General features: G+C 43.0%; 1 protein-coding gene across 2 annotated transcripts in view; it reads right to left on the bottom strand.

The window, feature by feature from the left end:
* KCNH8 (potassium voltage-gated channel subfamily H member 8) overlaps positions 1 to 22,798 on the bottom strand; it is a 492,644-nt gene that overhangs the window by 312,921 nt on the left and 156,925 nt on the right. For both annotated transcript variants that reach the window (XM_070797270.1, XM_070797274.1), the window contains exon 2: positions 2,047 to 2,280. In XM_070797270.1, coding sequence (XP_070653371.1) covers positions 2,047 to 2,280 — 234 coding nt within the window. The remainder of the gene's footprint in view (positions 1 to 2,046; positions 2,281 to 22,798) is intronic.

The following is a 22,798-nucleotide window of genomic DNA, read 5'->3' as shown; positions in this document are numbered from 1 at the left end:
TTTACCACTCCCTACCAGTCTGCATTCTCAGGATGGCCTCCACTTTCTTTCATCTCAGGCCCTCTCTCCAAGGATTGTGGCATTGTTAGAGGGAGCTAGAAGGCTTCTGCTTTATCATATGTGCAATGCAGGCCTGATCTGCTGACACTGAGAAGCACACAATGGCCTGGGCCTTCTTGCTGGTGCCAGAGAATCGGGTCTCCTACTCCTCCCAGAGGAGTGCTCGCCAACACTTCACGACCACCGTGCATCCAAATTTCACACCCTCGAGGAACGTCCTCCAAGGATAAATAACTCTGAAAGGGGGATGAAGTTCCACGTTCAGATTCCGAAATCTCCTAAAAATGACCCCAATGTTGAGTGTTAAAGAGGCCTGAGATGATGCTAATTGTCCACAATGCCCAGGACAAACCCCACGACAAAGAATCACTGGCCCCCAGTGTTGACAATGCCAAGGCTGAGAAACCTTGAATTAGAGTACAATTTAAACGCTGTAAAAAAAAGACCTAAGAAGAGAGTGACTCAAACCAGATGGAGCAGATCTGTCTTTGTCTAGGACGGGAAGGTGGGCCTGTAGCCACACGCAGCCTCCTGACCTGCTCTGCATTCGTCCATGCTGCCATCCTCGACAGTCAAACCTGGCTTTCCAGCCTTGCCTGAACATCCCGACCCTTACGTAGGCGCTTACCAGGGTTGTCATAACAAAATACCACAAACGGGGTGACTTAACAACAAACTTTATTTTCTCATAGTTCCAGACAGAGGCTGGACTTCCCAGATCAGGGTGAGGCCTCTCTCCTTGGCTTGTAGACAGCTACCTTACGGCTGGGTTTCCACACGACTTTTCCTCTACATACACACACTCCTGACGTCTCTTCCTCTTCATAGAAGGACACCAGTCATGTTGGACTACGACCCCATCCTTAGGACCTCACTTAACCTTAATTATATCTTTAAAGGCCCTATCTCTACAGCCACATCAGGGATTAGGGCTTTTTTAAAAATGTATGTTTCTTTTTAATTGATTGATGATTGCTTTACAGGATTAGGGCTTTGATATATGCAATTTAAAGAGACATAATTCAGTCCACAACACCACAGGAAAGGATAAGAGAGACTACAGGGCAAACAACTTCATTTTTTAGGGAGTTTGCTCAGATACTGCATAAGTCATTCTTCTTTCACGTCGTTGCAGGAACCCTGCAACATGCCAAGCTAACTGCAAAGAAGGCTGGGGAACATTTTCTTTAGCTTGACGGTCATGTGCCCAGAGAAATAAAACCCAGGGGGCTATGGTACTCAAAGGAAAACTATTAAAGACAGAGAATTTTAGAAACTGGAAGACACGGTTTGCTCTCAGCTTTGATTTGGCTTTTCTCCAATATGACGCCTCCTGGATTCACTCCCCCTACCGCAGGATAATGATAGCTAGAGCCACGCAGGAGGAAATAGGAGCCATACCCATCCCTAGATACTTTCTCATTTAGGAGACCGTCACAAAGCCACACCCATAAGAAACACTTGGTATTTCCCCAGTGGCAGTTTTGAGTCCAGGCACATTCACTCCCACCCTGAGACACTGTGTTTTCTCACTCTGTCTCCAGAATTTAAGAATGGGGAGAAAGGCTTTGTGGTCAGGAAACCGGAAAAGAAAATACCTACATTCATATCCTTTCAATTAGCGTTTATGCTAGCAGACATTTGAATCTCTGTCCCTAGTGACTCAATACTTTTTAAGTGTTCTTTAAGATGGAAAACTATCTCTGGATAGAAGATCATCTGTTACTATATTAACAACCATCATATCTGATATATATCTTAAGTATGACCACAACATAATAGTAATACACTCTATTTTAATATATATTAACTCAGTTAATATGTTGATTTTGTATAACTATAAGTTTTCTAAATTTTCAAGTAGTTTATGCTGCTAAGATCATTAAGCCTTAATGGGAGTTACGGAGCAATCACACCAATGGCAGTTGAAAGACCGTGATGTTTCACCACTGTCCAAGGAGCCCCCAACAAAGGAGGTCAACTCACCGTTCTTCTTATAGAACATAATTTCTCCTTTGAATTCTGTTTTTTCCTCCAAGGACTTTTCTATTTGAAGCATCAGTTGTTCATTAGTTTCAACTCCGAACAGGAATTTGCAGCTGCAACTCTTCTGCATGACTTCTGTTCGGGCAAATCCGGCGAGCTCACAGAAGCCATCCGAACAGTAGACGATGGGGAAACCCTTGGCCACCTGGGCGTTGGCGAGGATGAAGTTGCTATCTGCAGACCACCAAGGAGAAGACAGTCAGCAGGTAAACAAGCGTGAGAACTTCACAGTAAGGATTGATGAGCACATATATTTAGCTACCGGTACCTAAAGTGCATGTCCTGATGTGCTGGGTAAGAAAGGAGGCACCCCAGAACATAAAACAGCATTGACCTGCAGAAGTGTGCGTTAGCGTCAACTTCCGCTTGCACTTGAAACCCACCATGTTAAGAACAGAGTATTGTTCAGCCTGCTTTGAGGCATTTACCATCTAGGTAGCAGGAAGGGTTGGTGTTTCTGAACATGGATTCTGGTTGACAGCTTGAGTCTGCCAATTGATAAATATATTATTCACATTCTAAACCTCAGTGTCCTTAGGTTTGATTTCCCTAAAAGCAGACTCTGAGACAAGGATGAGTGTCAGTATTTCACGTGGTTGGTGATTCCAGGAAGTGAGGAAGTGGGCAGGGCAGTAAGAAATAAGGGAGGCAATAAAGGGTGAGACAGAAAGAGGTTTACAGCTATGAGCAACTGGGCACTGATCTGCGGATTGGGCGAGCGGGTGGGGGGTGCTGATTGGTGGATTGGGCGGGTGGGGTGCGCTGATAGGTGGATTGGGCAGGTGGGGGGCGCTGATTGGTAGATTGGGCGGGTGGGGTGCGCTGATTGGTGGATTGGGCCGGCGGGTGGGGTGCGCTGATCGGTGGATTGGGCGGGTGGGGTGCGCTGATCCATGGATTGGGGGGGTGGGTGGGGGGAACTGATCCATGGATTGGGGGAGTGGGTGGGGGGCACTGATCTGCGGATTGGGGGGGTGGGTGGGGGGCACTGATCTGTGGATTGGGGGGGTGGGTGGGGGGCACTGATCTGTGGATTGGGCGGGTGGGGGGAGCTAATCCATGGATTGGGCTGGCAAGTGGGGGGCACTGACTGGTGGGCTGTGAGAGTGATACTGTTGCTTACTTTACCGGTATGTTCTAGGGATTTGTGAGAAATATTAATATAATGTCTGGCACAAATAAGTACTCAATAAAAACCACTGTTAAGAGGATCATTCGCTCTTTCCATATATACACTACTGTGGATAAAATAGATAGCTAATGAGACCCTACTGTGCGGCACAGGGAGCCCTATTCAGGGCTCTGCGGTGACCTAAATGGGAAGGAAATCCAGAAAAGAGGGGACGGATATATACATATAACTGACTGATTTCACTGAACAGCAGAAACCAACACAGCACTGCAAAACAATTATGCTCCACCAAAAAGTAATTTAAAACGAGTATCATTCACATCTTACAGCTGTTATATTAACAGATAAAAGAGTAAAGCGGTAGGACAAACAGCACACAATCGTTAGGTACTTAGAGAGAACTCCTGAAGGAGCGCCCACAAGGCAGTATTCAGGGAAGGTTCAAGTTTTTTGAGATTAAATCAGAGGGATGTTTACAGACAAAAAGATGCATATTGGAGATGATGTTTAAGGCATGGAGAAAATGTGTTGGTGGGTGAATTTCAGGTTCAGAATGAATTAGAGACTGTTATGAAATCAGTCATTCATTGATTCATGACACTATAGTTGAACATTGTCAGTGTCTCAGAGGCTGGGATTTTAAAGATTAGAAAAAGAAAAATGGAAAGAACTACAGCATACATTGTTAAATGAAAAAATCATGATTTGGTATAATATGTCATTTGACAGAAAATATATAAGCCCGTATAATCATGCATATCTATGCATGCATGTGTGATTCGCTGTGTCTGACTCTTTGCAATCCCATAGACTGTAGCTCAGAAGGCTCCTCTGTCCATGGGATTTTCCCAGGTAAGAATAATGGAGTAGGTTGCATTTCCTACTCCAGGGCGTCTTCCCGACCCAGCGATCAAACCCATGTCTCCAGCGTTTCCTGCATTGGCAGGTGGATTCTTTACCACTGAGCCACCTGCGAAGCCCATAAACGTTTGCCTGTATCCCCAAATAGGAAATGTTTGTGTTTATCTAAAACCAAGTCGGATAAACTGTAACTGCAGATGTCTTTAGGGAAGGTAACCATGGGCAAAGGTGATAAGAATACTTATTTTTGTCATATTCCTTTGAATTTTATACCATATGTTCTATGTATTGCTTATTCAAAAACTAGGATGTTTAAAAGAGGTTTGCAGCAGACATCATATGTTGTATGCCATGAGAAAAGAGGAATCCCAGCTACTTCTGGGTAGCCAGCAGGACAAGCACTGAAGATGTACCCCATGGGCTTTCCCATCTTGTTAAAACGTTTACGGAGACCCCCAATAGCTGGCAGAGCCGAACACATGCTCCTCAGCTGTCCTCCAATCAGCCTCAGCCCAGAGTGTAAATCCACATGCTAACACCCGCATCCTGCCTGGGCCAGGCTGACCCCTCCACCTGCCCAGCCACCCTCTGCCTGTGCAGAGAACTGGAGCTTACATCACAATGGGAACCCTTCAAGGGTACATGCTTTGAGCTCGGAGCAGTGAGTTAAATTATCCAAGACCACTATTTAATTCTCTCGCACTTTGCAAATGCATCTGTTGATGGTGTACTGTGTGCTGGACTTTGTTCAAGCTGCAGAGACAAAAAAGTATTTTATTGACAGGTGCCGTCCCTGCCCTTGAAGATCAGCCATGTGCCCATGGGAGTTCCCAGCAGGGTCTGGGGGGGCGCCCTCTTGCTGAGGCGATGGTCTTGGTCTCACCAACTCTGCACAGTTCTTTGTAACTCTGAGCATTAGCATCTCTTTCTCCCTCCATTCTAAAACTCTGGCTGAGAACTTGCTTAGAAAATGTAAATTCTTTGGGCTAGTGCACTGGGATGACCCAGAGGGATGGTATGGGGAGGGAGGAGGGTTCAGGATGGGGAACACATGTATACCTGTGGTGGATTCATTTTGATATTTGGCAAAACTAATACAATTATGTAAAGTTTAAAAATAAAATTAAATTAAAAAAAAAAAGAAAATGTAAATTCATTGCATTGGCAAAGTACTCAAACGTCCTGAAAGAGCTTTTAATGTGTTTTTTAGAAGTCATTTTTCAGTGGACCAGTGACATGTTGACTTTCTACTATAGACCAGGTGACAAGGTCTACCATGTGGCAGGTCCTAGGGTGAGCTGACAGAGGAGGCTAAAAGATGAATAAGTTATAGTCTCTATGGACTTCCCCTGTGGCTCAGACAGTAAAGCATCTGCCTACAGTGGGGGAGACCTGGGTTCGATCCCTGGGTCAGGAAGAGCCTCTGGAGAAGGAAATGGCACCCCACTCCAGTACTCTTGCCTGGAAAATCCCATGGACGGAGGAGCCTGGTAGGCTACAGTCCATGGGGTCTCAAAGAGTCAGACACGACTGAGTGACTTCACTTCACTTCAAGTTATGGTCTCTAGCTTCAGGATGTTACAACTTAATTAAAGAAATGCATGAATATCAATAACATTAAAACACAGAGTATGATAAGCACCAAATCAGTGGCACACAGATAAGTACTATGAGGGTTGAGAAAGTGAAGATCCTGGGCTTTAAAAGTGATTAGCTAGGAATAAGACAAAAGTAGGTGGGGATAATTATCAGAAGTTCTGGGAGGTCAGAGCGGATGCCTGGATGAGCAGCTCAAAGGAGGAATGGCGAAAGGAACTGGAGACAGAGAGAACCAACGTTCCATTCTGTCCTAACTCCCGTCTCCCATGATTTCTGTTGCTGTTGCTGTTTACTCGCTAAGTCGTGTCTGACTCTTTGCGACCCTGTGGACTGTAGCCCACCAGGCTCCTCGGATCAAACCAGTGTCTCCTGCGTGGCAGGCGGATTCTTTGCACTGAGCCATTTGGGAAGCCCCTCTCACGATTTAAATAGCCACAACAGCTTGCTTTTGTTGGTATTTATCAGGTATACCTTTTCTCATCTTTCTACTTTTGATCCTTGTAGGGACTTGTACTTTAGAGTTGTGTCTTGCACAGAGCATGTATTTAAATTTTGTACAAGTACAATAAGAAGATACATCCACCAACCTGAGAGCCACCAACTTTTATGATAATTACTGTATTATATTGTTCGTTTTTTTACTTAATTTGTGCTTTCCCTTCACTGCATTTTGTTGTTTTGCTTTTTCCATTTTTAAAAGTTAGGAAATGTAACACATCTAAAAAAATGTTTGTAACAGTATTTACAACAGCACTAAGCACCCACGGATCATTCCTCTAGTGAAAACCCCTGTGAGCACCAATCCAACTGTATTTCCATCCTTCCAGAAGAAGACTACAACTTGAACTTTTGTAATTATAATTCCCATTTCAGTTCAGTCAGTCAGTCATGTCCGACTCTGTGAGACCCAAGGAACTTCAGCACTCCCAGTTACATAATTTTTGCCTCATGCAATATATGGCTTGTTTTTTCCAGTTCTTATGGCATGTATTATGGTATTTCATTCTATACTCATGTATTATGGTATTTCATTCTATATTCTTAGGGCATTAATATGGGATTTCATTCTATATAATTTTAGTGACTTGCTTCTTTTATTAATCTCCTTAGCATCTTTACAATGGCTTATGAACACAAGAAAAGATCAGTGTTTCAGAGCTACAACAAGCTTCTGAAAAAAGCCACTAAAGTATTCAACCAATTGCCTGATCAGTGCATTTGAATTAAGGATTATGGTGTGTTCAGCATAGTTAATTCTCCTTGCAAATACTCCTCAAATACAAAGCAAAAAAAAAAAAAAAAAAAAACTCAGGTATTTGGCCTTTTCTGTTATATTTAGTGCTTGTTCTCAATATGTAATTGCATTTCAATTCCAAAGAGAATTCTGTGGCAGTCGGCGCCTCATACAGCCCAGTGTACTAGCGACATGAATAGTCCTGTTTGGGAAAGAGTAGCTCCTACCCAGTGATCTGCTGAGAAATAGATGTTTTTCTGAATACCAGTCCTGGAATCTCCAAAGAAGTGTGACATTTACCTTAGAATTACGTAAAACAAAGCCACTGCCATAATGATTATCAACCCATCACAGGTATATCACTAACCATACATATGCCAAGGGTATTTAACCTTTTGAAGAATCAGCTATGCATATGTGATATGCATCTACATGTCACACAGCTTTCTTCTGCTTATTTCCAGGTCATCCTTTTGTGTAAATTCAGTAGAGTGCCAGTAAACAGTAGGATCTAAACGTGCTTACATTGTAGGTAGTTGATTATTTCCCTAAATGCCTCCTTAGCCAAAAGCTTTCATGTATCATCAGAGGGAATTTCAGGGCTGGTGGAGACTCGGGTCATTTCCCCAAGTCCCTAGTGTAGGTACCAGCTTCCCATTCCAATGGAGATGTGCTATTCATTGTAGACTCCCAGGCCCACAGGGAGGAAGAATATAGAAGGAAATAGAAGAGAAGAAGGCAAACACTAGTCCACTACTAACTCCTCTCATCCTCATACTTGGCCCATTCCCTAGATGAGAACACTGAGACCTAGATAACTTTGGTGTCCATTCCAAGGTTTGAGGAAGGGATTAAAGCCCAGTCTCTGTGATATTTACTACCAAGGATACTTTCTATAAAGAAATGACTTATTCTCTACTTCCAGTAGAAATGGGTTAATTCTAGAAAAACATTTTTGCCTCTTCAGTCTACAAAGAGCTCGGAGTCACAGATTTTTCTCTACAGAGATCATTTATTAAAAGTTCATTGGTGGCATCTCCTAAACCAGTCTGGATCTCTCAGCAACCTTTATGTCACTTCCTTGTCTCCTTCAGAAAGCCAGCACTTCAAAAACATGGCAACAACTTCCTTGGCTCCAAAGTATTCTGCGCAGGCTCACTCCAGAGCCCTTTAGGAGACGAAGAAATGTCACCATTCAAATGATCTGGTTTCTGACCTCTTTGTGTACATCACAGTACTTCTAAAATTTGCCGATTGAAATAGTCTTCTACTGGCCAAAGCCACTAAGTATGTATTCCCAGGGGCCTGGAGTCACTGATCTAATCTTGATATTGTTTTGAAATCTCAGTTCAGTTCAGTTGCTCAGTTGTGTCCAACTCTTTGGGACCCCACGGACTGCAGCACACCAGGCCTCCCTGTCCATCACCAACTCCTGGAGTTTACCCAAACTCATGTCCATTGAGTCGGTGATGCCATCCAACCATCTCATCCTCTGTCGTCCCCTTCTCTTCCTGCCCTCAATCTTTCCCAGCATCAGGGTCTTTCCCAATGAGTCAGCTCTTCACATCAGGTGGCCAAAGTATTGGAGCTTCAGCTTCAACATCAGTCCTTCCAATCAACACTCAGGACTGATTTCCTTTAGGATGGACTGGTTAAATCTCCTTGCAGTCAAAGGGACTCTCAAGAGTCTTCTCCAACACCACAGTTCAAAAGCATCAATTCTTCGGCACTCAGCTTTCTTTCTAGTCCAACTCTCACATCGATATATGACCACTGGAAAAACCATAGCCTTGACTAGATGGATCTTTGTCTATTGAAATCTCATGTTTAACTTAAAATCCATCAGAATTTTGCATTCTACTGTGTTGTGTATTTATGCGTGAGTGTTTTTATGTTTTAACATAATAGAACTTTTAATAACTTGACCTGCCAAATCTTTAATTCAACTGAAACTTCAGGAGGAGCTGCTGCTTTTTTTCTGTAACTCTGTGTACCATTTAGTACACCTCCACATGGCCTAGGTCTGAGAATCACAACTGAAGGTAGACGTGCTCAAGAGAAGCCAAATCAGTCTCCCCTCACAGCCTCAGGTCCTTCAAGACAAGCAGCTCAGAACCAAGTCTAAGAACGCTCCACATGCAGACCCTGGAGCCAGTCACACCAGAGGAAACGCTATAGATACTGTCTGATCAAAGAGAAATTTGTACCCTGTGGCTGTTCCTGCCCAAAACACAGAAATTGAGACTTTGATGGTCCAAATCTTTATTTCTGAAAAGTATCTCTGATATCAGTTCTCTTTTAAAACCAAATCTTATGTTATGTTAGCAAGTATCATATGAACATACTCTGCAGACAGCACAGACAGGCAAATTTGAATCCTGTAAGCCTGCATTTTCTTGCAGAGGGGAAGAAACTCGCATGAAATTTTAATTTTCTTTTATGAGTTCCCCCCAAGCTTTCTGAATTGCATTTACATACAGGCCCAATCAAAACAACATCTTTATCCCTTGTGATATTGATCAGAATGCCGCTAGAGACTACCCAGGCACAGAGAATATGAACATCTACGACTTTAAAATATTTAAATGATCTTTGCACTTTATATTGCTTTCAGGGAGCTTAATTGTATCATTTCCAAGTATGATGACATCCTCATCAGATGACTGGTACTGGCTACAAGCTAAAGTTCTCAGTGAGTCCTCTGCCTAAATGTAGAAGGTTGCTTGGAACTGAGAACTTTTTCTAACCTTATTTAAAAAAACAGATGAAAAATTTGCAAAGAGGGGTTCTCACAGTCGTTACCATTTTCACATCACCTAGCAGTGCGCTTCAAATGGTTACGTTGCTACCTTCCATCCTTCATTTGCAACTGGATTTTTAAAATACTGTATAAATGATCGCTTCAGACAAAGATTAGGAAAGAACTCTGTAACAATGCAAAGCTCAAAGCTGGAACCCTAGGGCTGAAGTCCTGGTAGGAAGCAGAAAGTTCTGTTTGTGTGTGAGGACATCTTGCTCTCTTAAGGCCAATAAACACAGAGGCAGATAGAGAGGAACATGCCACCACTGAAGCTAGCAGCCTCCCGTGGGAGCTTCTGAGAAATGGAGACTCTCAAGCTTCAGCAAACCCTCTGGATAAGAATCTATATTTTAACAAGATTCATATGCACATTATAGAGTTTGAGAAGCTCCTTTAGAATATCACTCGAATGATCTAGAAGAACTTCATGACAGTAAATGACTGGAGGAGGGTAGCTGAGTGACTGAGGACAAAAAACCAGAAAGGAGGGTGATTTTCATCATATGCTCTCCCCACCTTTTCTCTTCCTTTTTGGCCACGACATGCAGGATGTTAATTCCCCAACCAGGGATTGCACTCGGGAACCCTGCCTTGGGTGAGTGGAGTCTTAACAACCGGACTGTCAGAGAAGCCCCATATTCCCTTTATAATGTTGGAATTGTGTGCTATATGCAGGAATACCTATTTAAAACATCTGAAAATATATTTAACCATTCATGTGAATGGCTAAATAAAAATAACTTGATAAAAAAACAGTTATCCTGATAACGTAAAAGAACCAAGATCAAGAAATTTTAAATTTTCTAATAAGCAAATATAAAAGCTAATAAAGATAAATAAATTCTAAGCAAATTTGGTAAACTATCATAATCCGGTATTAGAAAAATCATCGGTAAGCTTTGCAAATTCCATTTTATAATTCTTTTAAAATTTTATTTATTTTTAATTGGAGGATAATTGCTTTATAATATTGTGTTGGTTTCTGCCATATATCAACACAAATAAGCCGTGGGTACATGAATACATACATCCCCTCCCTCTTGAACCTCCGTCCCACCTCCCACCCCACCCCACCCCTCTAGGTTGTCACAGCGCATCGATTTGAGCTCCCTGTGTCATACAGCAGATTTCCACTGGTTGTCTCATTCTGCATATGGGGATGCGTGTGTTTCACCGCGACTCCCTCCGTCCTTACCACTCTCTCCTCCACCCCACCCTGCATCCGCAGTCTGCGTGTCCACTGCTGCCCTGCAGATAGGCTCATCAGTGCCCCCTTTCCAGAATCCATATATGTGCTGATACACTGTATTTGTCTGGATCCTTCTGACACACATCACTGCATAATAGGCTCTGGGTTCATCCACCTTATTAGAACTGAGTCAAACGTGTTCCTTTTTATGGCTGAGTAATATTCCACTGTGCACATGTACCACTTCTTCTTTATCCCTTCATCTGTCCGTGGACACCTAGGTTGCTTCCATGTCCCAGCTATTGTTAAATGGTGCAAATTCCATTGTTCAGCTGTGTGAACTTCAGTGATGAGTGGTAATGTTTCAAGTGCATTGTGTCTCAAAATTTAGTAAATAAGTTCAATTTTGAAAAAGGGGGATTTTTAAATTAAGACAAGAGGACAGAACTCATCAAAAGTAAAATGAATGAGGGAATGAGAAACTAGAAAAATCTCAAAGGCAATAGTAAAATATGTGTGTGGTACTTTATCCACAATTGATTCTCTGCAAATACATTTGAAACAAAATTAAAATACTCCCCAGTTTTCTGTGGTTCTTGTGGTATAGAAGTAATCTTTTAGACAAAATGGTCTTCCACATAATCTGCTTCCTTTCTTGAAAATTAGGATTATTATCTTGCTCTGACATTGGAATGTACACTCCAAGGGATATGAGGGAGGTTGGTTTGTCTTTTTGATTAATGTGGTCACAACCTCTGGAACAGTATTCAGTACAAAATAGGTGTTCAACAAATATTTGTTAAATAAGTGAAGTAAACTTGAAACCTATTAGTCTTTATTAAAGCACACCACATGAGAGTAACTGATTTTAGCTAAATCTACTGTTTTATTGCTCAGCGGGAATCACTTACAACCAGCACCTTTATTTTGAAACTAATTTCAGGGACTTCCCTGGTGGTCCAGTGGGTAAGACACCGTGCTCCCAATGCAGGGGCCCCGAGTTCAGGCCCTGGTCAGGGACGTGAACCTCATATGCCACAACTAAGAGCCTTCATGCAGGAACGAAGACCCCGCATGCCGCAAGTGAAACCCAATGCAGCCAAATAAATGAAAAATAAAAAATAAATCAGAATTGCCCTAAAAATCAATCTCATGCCCATAGTTTTCATCCTGACATGATCCGTTTAGTAAAGCAGAAACACAAGTTTTTATTTTCCATTAGGAAACCAATTAAGCTCCCCACCCCCAAAAAAGTCAAATAATGCTAAACAAAGCCCTTTCTCCAAAATACAAAATGAAGTCATTAGGCACTTTCAGTTAGTAAAGAAAACTGTGCACATGGATCCAGCATTTGGGAATCACTAAGGACTCTCTGGCCACTTTGTAATTTTCTAGCCCAGGATGCTGATTTAGCCACCAGCCTAGTGAGGAGAGGCTGACTTGCTCCGAACAGGGCCTAGAGAAAAAAAGTAGGAATGATGCAAATATCCCTGCATTTGCATATCTATTATTCCTACATTTTCACATTCATGATTCCTGGCCCACCCAACCTATCTTCCTTCAAATTAAATATGAGCTATAAGTGAGCTGCTTGGGAAGGTCAAGCTTTTTTCCTGCTTTTGCAAATAAAAGGGGAGGAGGAAGCCATTTTATTCTTTTAAATAAACAAATAGGTAGCTAATTGTGGTTTAAATTTCATAACTTTGTAAAACTTTTCTTAATTTATTTAAAGGCAAAGTAAGACCACATAATGAAAGTGAAAGTGGAGAGTGAAAAAGTTGGCTTAAAGCTCAACATTCAGAAAACGAAGATCATGGCATCTGGTCCCATCACTTCATGGCAAATAGATGGGGAAACAGTGTCAGACTTTATTTTTGGGGGCTCCAAAATCACTGCAGATGGTGACTGCAGCCATGAAATTAAAAGACACTTACTCCTTGGAAGCAAACTTATGACCAACCTAGATAGCATATTCAAAAACAGAGACATTACTTTGCCAACAAAGGTCTACCTAGTCAAGGCTATGGTTTTTCCAGTGGTCAGGTATGGATGTGAGAGTTGGACTATGAAGAAAGCTGAGCACCGAAGAATTGATGCTTTTGAACTGGGGTGTTGGAGAAGACTCTTGAGACTCCCTTGGACTGCAAGGACATCCAACCAGTCCATTCTGCAGGAGATCAGCCCTAGGTATTCATTGGAAGGACTGATGCTAAAGCTGAAACTCCAGTACTTTGGCCAACTCATTCGAAGAGTTGACTCATTGGAAAAGACTCTGATGTTGGGAGGGATTGGGGCAAGGAGGAGAAGGGGACGACAGAGGATGAGATGGCTGGATGGCATCACTGACTCGATGGACATGAGTCTGAGTGAACTCCGGGAGTTGGTGATGGACAGGTAAGCCTGGCGTGCTGCGGTTCATGGGGTTGCAAAGAGTCGGACACGACTGAGTGACTGAACTGAACTGAAGACCACATGAATGACTCTATACATGGACATCACCAGATGGTCAATACCAAAATCAGACTGATTATATTATTTGTAGCCACAGATGAAGAAACTCTATACAGTCAGCAAAAATAAGACTTGGAGCTGACTGTGGCTCAGATCATCAGCTCCTTATTGCAAAATTCAAGCTTTAATTGAAGAAAGTAGGGAAAACCACTAGGCCATCCAGGTACGACCTAAATCAAATCCCTTATGCTTATACAGTGGAGGTGATGAATAGATTCAAGGGACTGGATCTGGTAGAGACTGCCAGAGATCTATGGATGGAAGTTTGTAACATCATACAGGAGGCAGTGACCAAAATCATCCCAAAGAAAAAGAAACGCAAGGAGGCAACGTGCCTGTATGAAGAGGCCTTACACATAGCTGAGGAAAGAAGAGAAGTGTAAAGGAAAAGACAAAGGGAGAGATACACCCAACAGGATGTGGAGTTACAGAGAACAGCAAGGGGAAGTAAGAAGATATGGTGTGTGTATACATATCTGTGCATATCTGTTCTTAAGAGAACAATAAAAGAAAAGGAGGAAAACAGTAGACTATGAAAGACTCGAGATCTCTTTAAGAAAATTAGCGATATCAAGGGCATTTCATGCAAGGATGGGCATGATAAAGGACAGAAAGAGTAAGGACCTAACAGAGGCAGAAGAGATTAAGTAGAGGAGGTAAGAACACAGAGAAGAGCTATGCAAAAGGTTCTGTGAGCTGTAGTGCTGGAGAAGACTCTTGAGAGTCCCTTGGATGGCAAGGAGATCCAACCAGTCCATCCTAAAGGAGATCAACCTGGAATATTCACTGGAAGGACTGATGCTGAAGCTCCAATCCTTTGGCCACCTGATATGAAGAGCCAGTTCATTAGAAAAGACCCTGATGCTGGGAAAGATTGAAGGCCGGAGGAGATGGGGATGACAGAGAATGAGATGGTTGGATAGCATCACCGACTTGATGGCCATGAGTTTGAGCAAGCTCTGGGAGATGGTGAAGGACAGGGAAGCCTGGCAAGCTGCAGTCCATGCAGTCACAAAGAGCTGGACATGACTGAATGACTGAACAATAACAGCAACCACTATGCAAAAAAGGTCTTAATGACTGGGATAACCACGATGGTGTGGTCACTCACCTACAGCCAGACATCCTGGAGTGTGAAGTGAAGTAAGTCTTAGGAAACATTACTACCAACAAAGCTAGTGGAGGTGATGAAATTCCAGCTGAGCTCTTTCAAATCCTAAAATATGATGCTGTTCAAGTGCTGTACTCAATGTCAGCAAATTTGGAAGACTCAGCAGTGGCCACGGGACTGGAAAAGTCAGTTTTCATTCCAATCCCAAAGAAAAGCAATGCCAAAGAATGCTCAAACTATTGAACAACTGTGTTCATTTCACATGCTAGAAAAGGAATGCTCAAAATCCTTCAAGCTAGGCTTCAGCAGGACATGAACCAAGAATTTCCAGATGTTCAAGCTGGGTTTAAAAAAGGCAGAGGAACAAGAAATCAAATTGTGAACATCCATTGGATCATGGAGAAGACAACAGAATAGCAGAAAAACATCTACTTATGCTTCATTGACTATGTTAAAGTTTTTGACTGTGTAAATCACAACAAACTGTGGGAAAAAAAGCGATGGGAATATCAGACCACCTTACCTATCTCCTAAGAAACCAGTATCTGGGTCGAGAAGCAATGGTTAGAACTTTACATGGAACAACTGACTGGTTCAAAATTGGGAAAGGAGTACATCAAGGCTGTATATTGTCACCCTGCTTATTTAACTTATATGCAGAATATATCATGTGAAATGCTGGGCTGGATGAAGCACAAGCTGGAATCAAGATTGCCGGGAGAAATATAAATAACCTCAGATATACAGATGACACCACCCTTATGGCAGAAAGTGAAGAGGAACTCAAAGCCTCTTGATGAAAGTGAAAGAGGAGAGTTAAAAAGTTGGCTTAAAACTCAACATTCAAAAAACTAAGATCTTGGCATCTGGTCCCATCACTTCATGACAAATGGATGGGGAAAACCTGGAAGCAGTGACAGGTTTCATTTTCTTGGGCTCCAAAATCTCTACAGACAGTGACTGCAGGTATGAAATTAAGACAGTTGCTCCTTGGAAGAAAAGCTAAGAGTTGGACCATAAAGAAGGCTGAACGTCCAAGAATTGATGCTTTTGAACTGTGATGCTCCAGAAGACTCTTGAGAGTCCCTTGGACTGCAAGGAGATCAAACCAGTCAATCCTAAAGGAAATCAATCCTGAATATTCATTGGAAGGACTGATGCTGAGGCTCCAATACTTTGGCCACCTAATGCAAAAAGCTGACTCATTAGAAAAGACTGATGCTGGGAAAGATTGAAGGCAAAAGGAAAAGAGGCTGACAAAGGATGAGATGGTTAGACAGCATCACCGACTGAATGGACATGAGTTAGAGCAAACTCACAGAGACAGTGAAGGACAGGGAAGCCTGGCATGCTGAAGTCCCTGGAGTCGCAAAGAGCTGGACACAAATCAGTGATTGAACAACAAGACCACACGATAGTATTTTTGGTCTGAAAGACATAGTTCTTTCTTTGACATCTTATTGGACCTATTGAAAGGCAGATTAAATGTAACCTAGCAAATCTGTCTCTCCAGATTTCCCAAATATATCCTTCAGTTTCCCCCTGATTATCCTCCAGTGTAACCTAAAGTTTGCATGCAATCACATTTAATTATAAGAATATTTCCTTTTAATTTCAAATTAACTAAAACAAACTCTTTACTTCAAACATACATGAAGATTCAAGAAAAAGGGATTGAAGGTGAAAGTGAAGTAGCTCAGTCATGTCTGACTCTTTAGGACACCATGGACTGTAGCCCGCCAGGCTCCTCTGTCCATGGGATTTTCCAGGCAAGAATACTGGAGTGACTTGCCATTTCCTTCTCCAGGGGATCTTCCTGATCCAGGGATCGAACCCAGGTCTCCCGCATTGAGGGCAGACTCTTTACCATCTGAGCCACCAGGAATCTCCAAAAGGGATTAATTCAACCATATTTTACTCACCCAATTATTCTCTGTACACTTAAGAGCCTTTCAGATATGAATTTTGGAAGACAACGTACACAAATCAGTGTGCCCAGGGCCCCGGAAGGGACTGACTTTCTCTCTCTGTTCAAGCATTGTTCATATTCTTTGGAAGCGAATGCAATTCAAATGTTTCTCATAATTTTTTTTAGCATTTTGCAGAATCTCACTTATCCACTGCACAGTCTTCTCTGCTTCACAGTACTCAGATTAAACAGGAAAGATGAGGGATTTTACAAGAGAAAATTGTGAGCTAGGGAACAGGAAACATGAGTAAACATATTGGATAGTTACAGGTATTCCACGGCTACACAAGGTGGTATTAGCATTTCTATTCTAGCGTCTTTATAACGATGCAGAGAGAGTGCAAAACTTTACTGAAGGTGATACCTGCAGGTCTCTGGGAATCTGTGGGAGAGGTGGATGCAAGAGGAAGGAGACAGTAAAAGAGACAAAAACCAACACGGGTCAGTGCTGACTCGGCAGTAGGAAACCAAGGTGACTAGCGAGGAGGCAGCCAAATAAATCAAAGAAAAGCAGAAACAAAGCAAAGAGTGGATGCATTCAGCAGCTACGATACGCCAGGTGCTCAGGTCAGCTTCTTGCATTTCCCTTCCTCACAATAGCATCTTATGCTGCGAGTAGAGATGAAGGGACTCAGGAAGGCTAAATAACCCGACAATGCAAGTTCAGATATCCTCAGAGCTACAGTTGCCTGATGCTGGCGGATGACCGAAGGTGAAGGAGAGCTAGGATAGGCATGGGCATCGCCGTCTCCACTGCTGCCCTAAGCACGCACTGCAATCTCCTAGGTTGCTTATTAAAGTTGCAGTTTCTCAGGCCTCAACTCAAGTCTATCAGATTAGAATCTCCAAGGGATGGGAACCCTGGATTTTCATTTTAAGCAAAGTCATTAGATATGTATTTCCAAAACAATTGAGACTGTCTAGTCTAATAGAAGACTCTTAAGAGTCCCTTGGACTGCAAGGAGATCCAACCAGTCCATCCTGATGGAAATCAGTCCTGGGTGTTCTTTGGAAGGACTGATGCTAAAGCTGAAACTCCAGTACTTTGGCCACCTGATGTGAAGAGTTGACTCATTGGAAAAGACTCTGATGCTGGGAGGGATTGGGGGCAGGAGGAAAAGGGGACGACAGAGGATGAGATGGCTGGATGGCATCACCGACTCAATGGACATGAGTTTGAGTGAACTCTGGGAGTTGGTGATGGACAGGGAGGCCTGGCGTGCTTTGATTCATGGGGTCGCAAAGAGTCGGACACGATTGAGCGACTGAACTGAACTGAACTGAACTAAGCCTAATAGAGGGCTTCCCTCATAGTTCAGTCAGTAAAGAATCTGCCTGCAATGCAGGAGACCGGGGTTTGATTCCTGTGTCGGAAAGATCCCCTGGAGAAGGAAATGGCAACCCACTCCAGTTTTCTTGCCTGGAGAATCCTATGGACACAGGAGCCTGGTGGGCTATAGTCCATGGGGTTGCAAGAGTCGGACACGACTTATAGACTAAACCACCAGCCTTATAGAGGGAGGTTCAGATTATACACCTCAGCCCCAGCTTGGGCAGGGGATGCCCACTTTGTAGCTGAGTATATATTCAGTACAGTCAGATACAACTGAGCAACCCTTTGTGACCCCATGGACTATAGCCCACCAGGCCCCTCTGTTCATGGAATTCTCCATGCATGAATACTGGAGTTGATTGCCATCCCCTGGAGAAGGGAGAAGTCTGTTCTAAAAGTAACCACTTTATGATTTTCTATCATTCCTAAAGAGACTTTTAACACTCAGCTCAGTTAATAGTACAGTAAGTCCCCTACATCACACCTTCAAGTTGCTAATTTTCAAAGATGCAAACGTGCGTCTGTTCCAGCAAGGACCCAGAGCCTGTGCCAGCAGCATCAGGGGTGGGTGACCCTGCAGCACGCCCTCCATCTCCTGCTGCTGAGGGCCCTTCAGCTCTGCCACTTCCCGCCTCCTCCCCCTCCAGCCAGCAGCTCTCCTTGCCTGTCCACTCGATGCCAGCCGGTGTGCCAGCCGTTGTACCATCCCACCGTGTTTTTCAAGGTACCGTACTGTCAGATTAAAAATGCTGCTTTATTTTTGTTTGTTTTTAGTGTATCATTTGTGTGAAAAGTATTATAAACCTATTACAGTACAGTGCTATGTAGCCGATTGTGTTAGCTGGGTACCGAGGGTAACTTTGCTGGGCTTATGAATAAGTTGGACTTAATGAATGCACTCTAAGAACAGAACTCATTCATATGCAGGGAACTTGCTGTACCCAGAAGCTCAACGTTTGGGGATGATAATAAGGGTCAATATACAACCTCATGCCCAGTCTATAATCCCACAGGCCCCCTCTGCAATATTCATCTTGTGGTTACACAAGTATGTGGTCATGGGGGACCTCCTTCTTTGACGGTGACCCCAGTGTTGTGAGGGTGAAGCGTGTCAACATTCCCCACATATGGGTTTAACCCCAGCTTTCATCTTATGACCTAAAATAATCTTTGGAGAGAAAAAGACCACTCTCGTGTTTTAAATTCTTTAAAGACTTTCCATGCAAACTGGAATGAAACTCAAATTTCTCTGCCATGACCTGTAAAACCTTGTCTAAGATTTCACTTGCTCCTTCACTGGTATCTGACATTTAAGAATGCTCTTCCTGGCTCTCTCCACCCACAAGGCTTTTGCCCCTGGATTTCATCGTCTCCCTCTGTTGCAGGTCTCAGACCAAATGTCCACTTTTCAGAGAGTCATTTCCTGATTGTGTTCTCTAAATAGATCATATCTTATTATTTTCTATCATAATAGCCTGTTTTTCCCTTAAGTATGAGCATTACAACTTTTAATGCGATTTCAACGTTTATTCATTTATTATTTCTTAGCCACTCAAGCCCAAGCCTATAGTTTTGGGAAGACACAAAACTATAAATAAATGCTAAACTCTATAAGGAAATGGTCTGCCCCTGTATATTCCACCATCAAGCACATTATGGGGGTATTTTTTCTAATTAAACGGTATCTCTCACACACACTCACACACACAAACACACATTTTCCTGAGTGAAAGCTCTTGGGACGTCTGAGTTATGTTGACCAGACACCATGGTAGTCACCTAATCTGCAACATAAAAAACCTGTCTTTCATGAGAAAGCTCATTTCTGTTTGATGATAAGATTAGGTTTCAGGTTGAACATCTTTCAGGCCTGGAGAATCCCATGGACTGTAGAGTCCGTGGGATCGAAAAGAGTCGGACACGACAGTGTGACCTTCATTTTCGCTTTTCTTTCAGACTGAAGTCATGAAGAGGTATCAGTATGAAAGGAAACATATCTGGTAGACATTGTATACTCAGGATGAACACTGGCTGCATATGAGATATCTCAGAATTCGGCTTTGACTCCCTCAGGAATAATCTGGGTGACTGAGTCCACATCACTTGCCTTCTCTGGGGGCAGCAACGGAGGTGACAGGGAATGGTTAGATTGGAGGCGTCTTTAGAAGGAAAGGCTGAAAGGTTTGCCAGTGGGTTCAGCTGCAGCAGAGAGGAAAAAGGGATCAGAGAATGATGCCAACGCTTTTGTGTTAGAAATCAGACAGGTAGAGAGGCATTTTATACGATGAAAAAGCAAAGAACCCTGCAATTCTGAGGGATTTCAAGCATTTGATATTTACACAATGTTTAGGAAGCATATTAAGCATTCAAAAGAGGTGTCAAGGAGGTAGGTGGGTAAGTGATTCCGAAGCTGAAACACAACACTGGTGATGAAGATGTAAGTGTGGACTTGCAGGACTTAGGTCATCTAGGGAATGAGTATAACTGGAGCAAAGCTGAAGTCTGAATACTGAGTCAGGAGACTTTCACATTTAGAGGCTGGAAAATCAAGAGAAACCATCAGATGAGACGGGGACAGACCAGTAAGGTAGGAGGGACCCCGAGAAGGGGAGCATGAAACCAGACAACATGAAACATTTCCAGGCCACTAACAAATATGCTTTATGTTTTAAATAGGATTTGGAGGGTGGATTTTTAAATAAATGGATAAAATCATGTTCTGAGTCAGAAGACACTGAACAAGATGTTGGCCGTGACACTGCAGACTCTGAAGTTAAAAGAATGACCATAAAATCCAAGCAGGGCTTACCCGCCCTTTTCCCTGCTTTGGGAAACTACAGAGAAATCAATGCATTTTTCAGGCAAGTCTAATTACTTTGCGTTCAAATGAACTTTTGTTAGGAGTGTGTGCTTCCATTATCAAACAGATGTAGCTATGTTATTTACCAAGCATTAGGAAACCAGAGAAGAAATAAACACATTCCCCATAGCTCTACTTTTCTCAGCTTCCATTCAGTTCAGTCGCTCAGTCGTGTCCGACTCTTTGTGACCATGGACTGCAGCACGCCAGGTCTCCCTGTCCATCACCAACTCCTGGAGTCCACCCAAACCCATGTCCATCAAGTCAGTGATGCCATCCAACCACCTCATCCTCTGTCGTCCCCTTCTCAACTCGCCTTCAATCTTTCCCGACATCAGGGTCTTTTCCAATTAGTCAGTACTTCACATCATGTGACCAAAGTATTGGAGCTTCAGCTTCAGCATCAGTCCATCCAGTGAATATCCAGGACTGATCTCCTTTAGGATGGACTGGTTGGATCTCCTTGCAGTCCAGGGACTTTCAAGAGTCTTCTCCAACACCACAGTTCAAAAGCATCAATTCTTTGGCACTCAGGTTTCTTTACAGTCCAACTCTCACATCCATACATGGCCACTGGAAAAACCATAGCCTTGACTAGACGGGCCTTTTTTGGCAAAGTAATGTCTCTGCTTTTTAATATGCTGTCTAGGATGGTCATTGGAGAAGGCAATGGCATCCCACTCCAGTACTCTTGCCTGGAAAATCCCATGGACGGAAGAGCCTGGAAGGCTGCAGTCAATGGTTTCTCTGACGGTTGGACATGACTGAGCAACTTCACTTCCACTTTTCACCTTCATGCACTGGAGAAGGAAATGGCAACCCACTCCAGTGTTCATGCCTGGAGAATCCCAGGGTCGGAGGAGCCTGGTGGGCTGCCGTCTATGGGGTCACACAGAGTCGGACAGGACTGAAGTGACTTAGTAGTAGCAGCAGCAGCAGCAGCAGCAGGTTGGTCATAACTTTCCTTCGAAGGAGTAAGCATCTTTGAATTTCATGGCTGCAGTCACCATTTGCAGTGATTTTGGAGCCCACCCAAATAAAGTCTGTCACTGTTTCCACTGCTTCCCTATCTATTTGCCATGAAGTGATGGGGCCAGATGCCATGATCTTAGTTTTCTGAATGTGGAGCTTTAAGCCAACTTTTTCACTCTCTTTTCTCACTTTCATCAAGAGGCTCTTTAGTTCTTCTTCACTTTCTGCCATAAGGGTGGTATCATCTGCATATCTGAGGTTACAGATATTTCTCCTGGCAATCTTGATTCCAGCTTGTGTTTCTTCCAGCCCAGCGTTTCTCATGATGTACTCTGCATAGAAGTTAAATAAGCAGGTGAGAGTACACAGCCTTGATGTACTCCGTTTCCGATTTGGAACCAGTCTGTTCTTCCATGTCTAGGTCTAACTGTTGCTTTTTGACCTGCATACAGCTTTCTCAGGAGGCAGGTCAGGTGGCCTGGTATTCCCATCTCTTGAAGAATTTTCCTCAGTTTGTTGTGATCCACACAGTCAAAGGCTTTGGCATAGTCGATAAAGCAGTAGTAGATGTTTTTTTGGGAATTCTCTTGCTTTTTCAATGATCCAACAGATGTTAGCAACTTGATCTCTGGTTCCTCTGCCTTTTCTAAATCCAGCATGAGCATCTGGAAGTTCACGGTTTACATATTGCTGAAGCCTGGCTTGGAGAATTTTGAGTATACTTTACTAGTGTGTGAGATGAGTGCAATTGTGTGGTAGTTTGAACATTCTTTGGCATTGCCTTTCTTTGGGATTGGAATGAAAACTGACCTTTTCCAGTCCTGTGGCCACTGCTGAGTTTTTCAAATTGAGTGCAGCACTTTCACAGCATCATCTTTCAGGATTTGGAATAGCTCAACGGGAATTCCATCACCTCCACTAGCTTTGTTCGTAGTGATGCATCCTAAGGCCAACTTGACTTCACATTCCAGGATGTCTGGCTCTAGGTGAATGATCACACCATCGTGATTTACCTGTGTCATAAAGGTATTTGTATAGTTCTGTGTGTTCTTGCCTCCTCTTCTTAATATCTTCTGCTTCTATTACATCCATACCATTTCTGTCCTTTATTGTGCCCATCT

Source organism: Bos indicus, chromosome 1, assembly GCF_029378745.1.
Source record: "Bos indicus isolate NIAB-ARS_2022 breed Sahiwal x Tharparkar chromosome 1, NIAB-ARS_B.indTharparkar_mat_pri_1.0, whole genome shotgun sequence".
Lineage (NCBI taxonomy): Eukaryota > Metazoa > Chordata > Mammalia > Artiodactyla > Bovidae > Bos > Bos indicus.
Note: the sequence above shows the minus strand (reverse complement) of the source record. Positions and strands in the feature narration are given on the sequence as shown.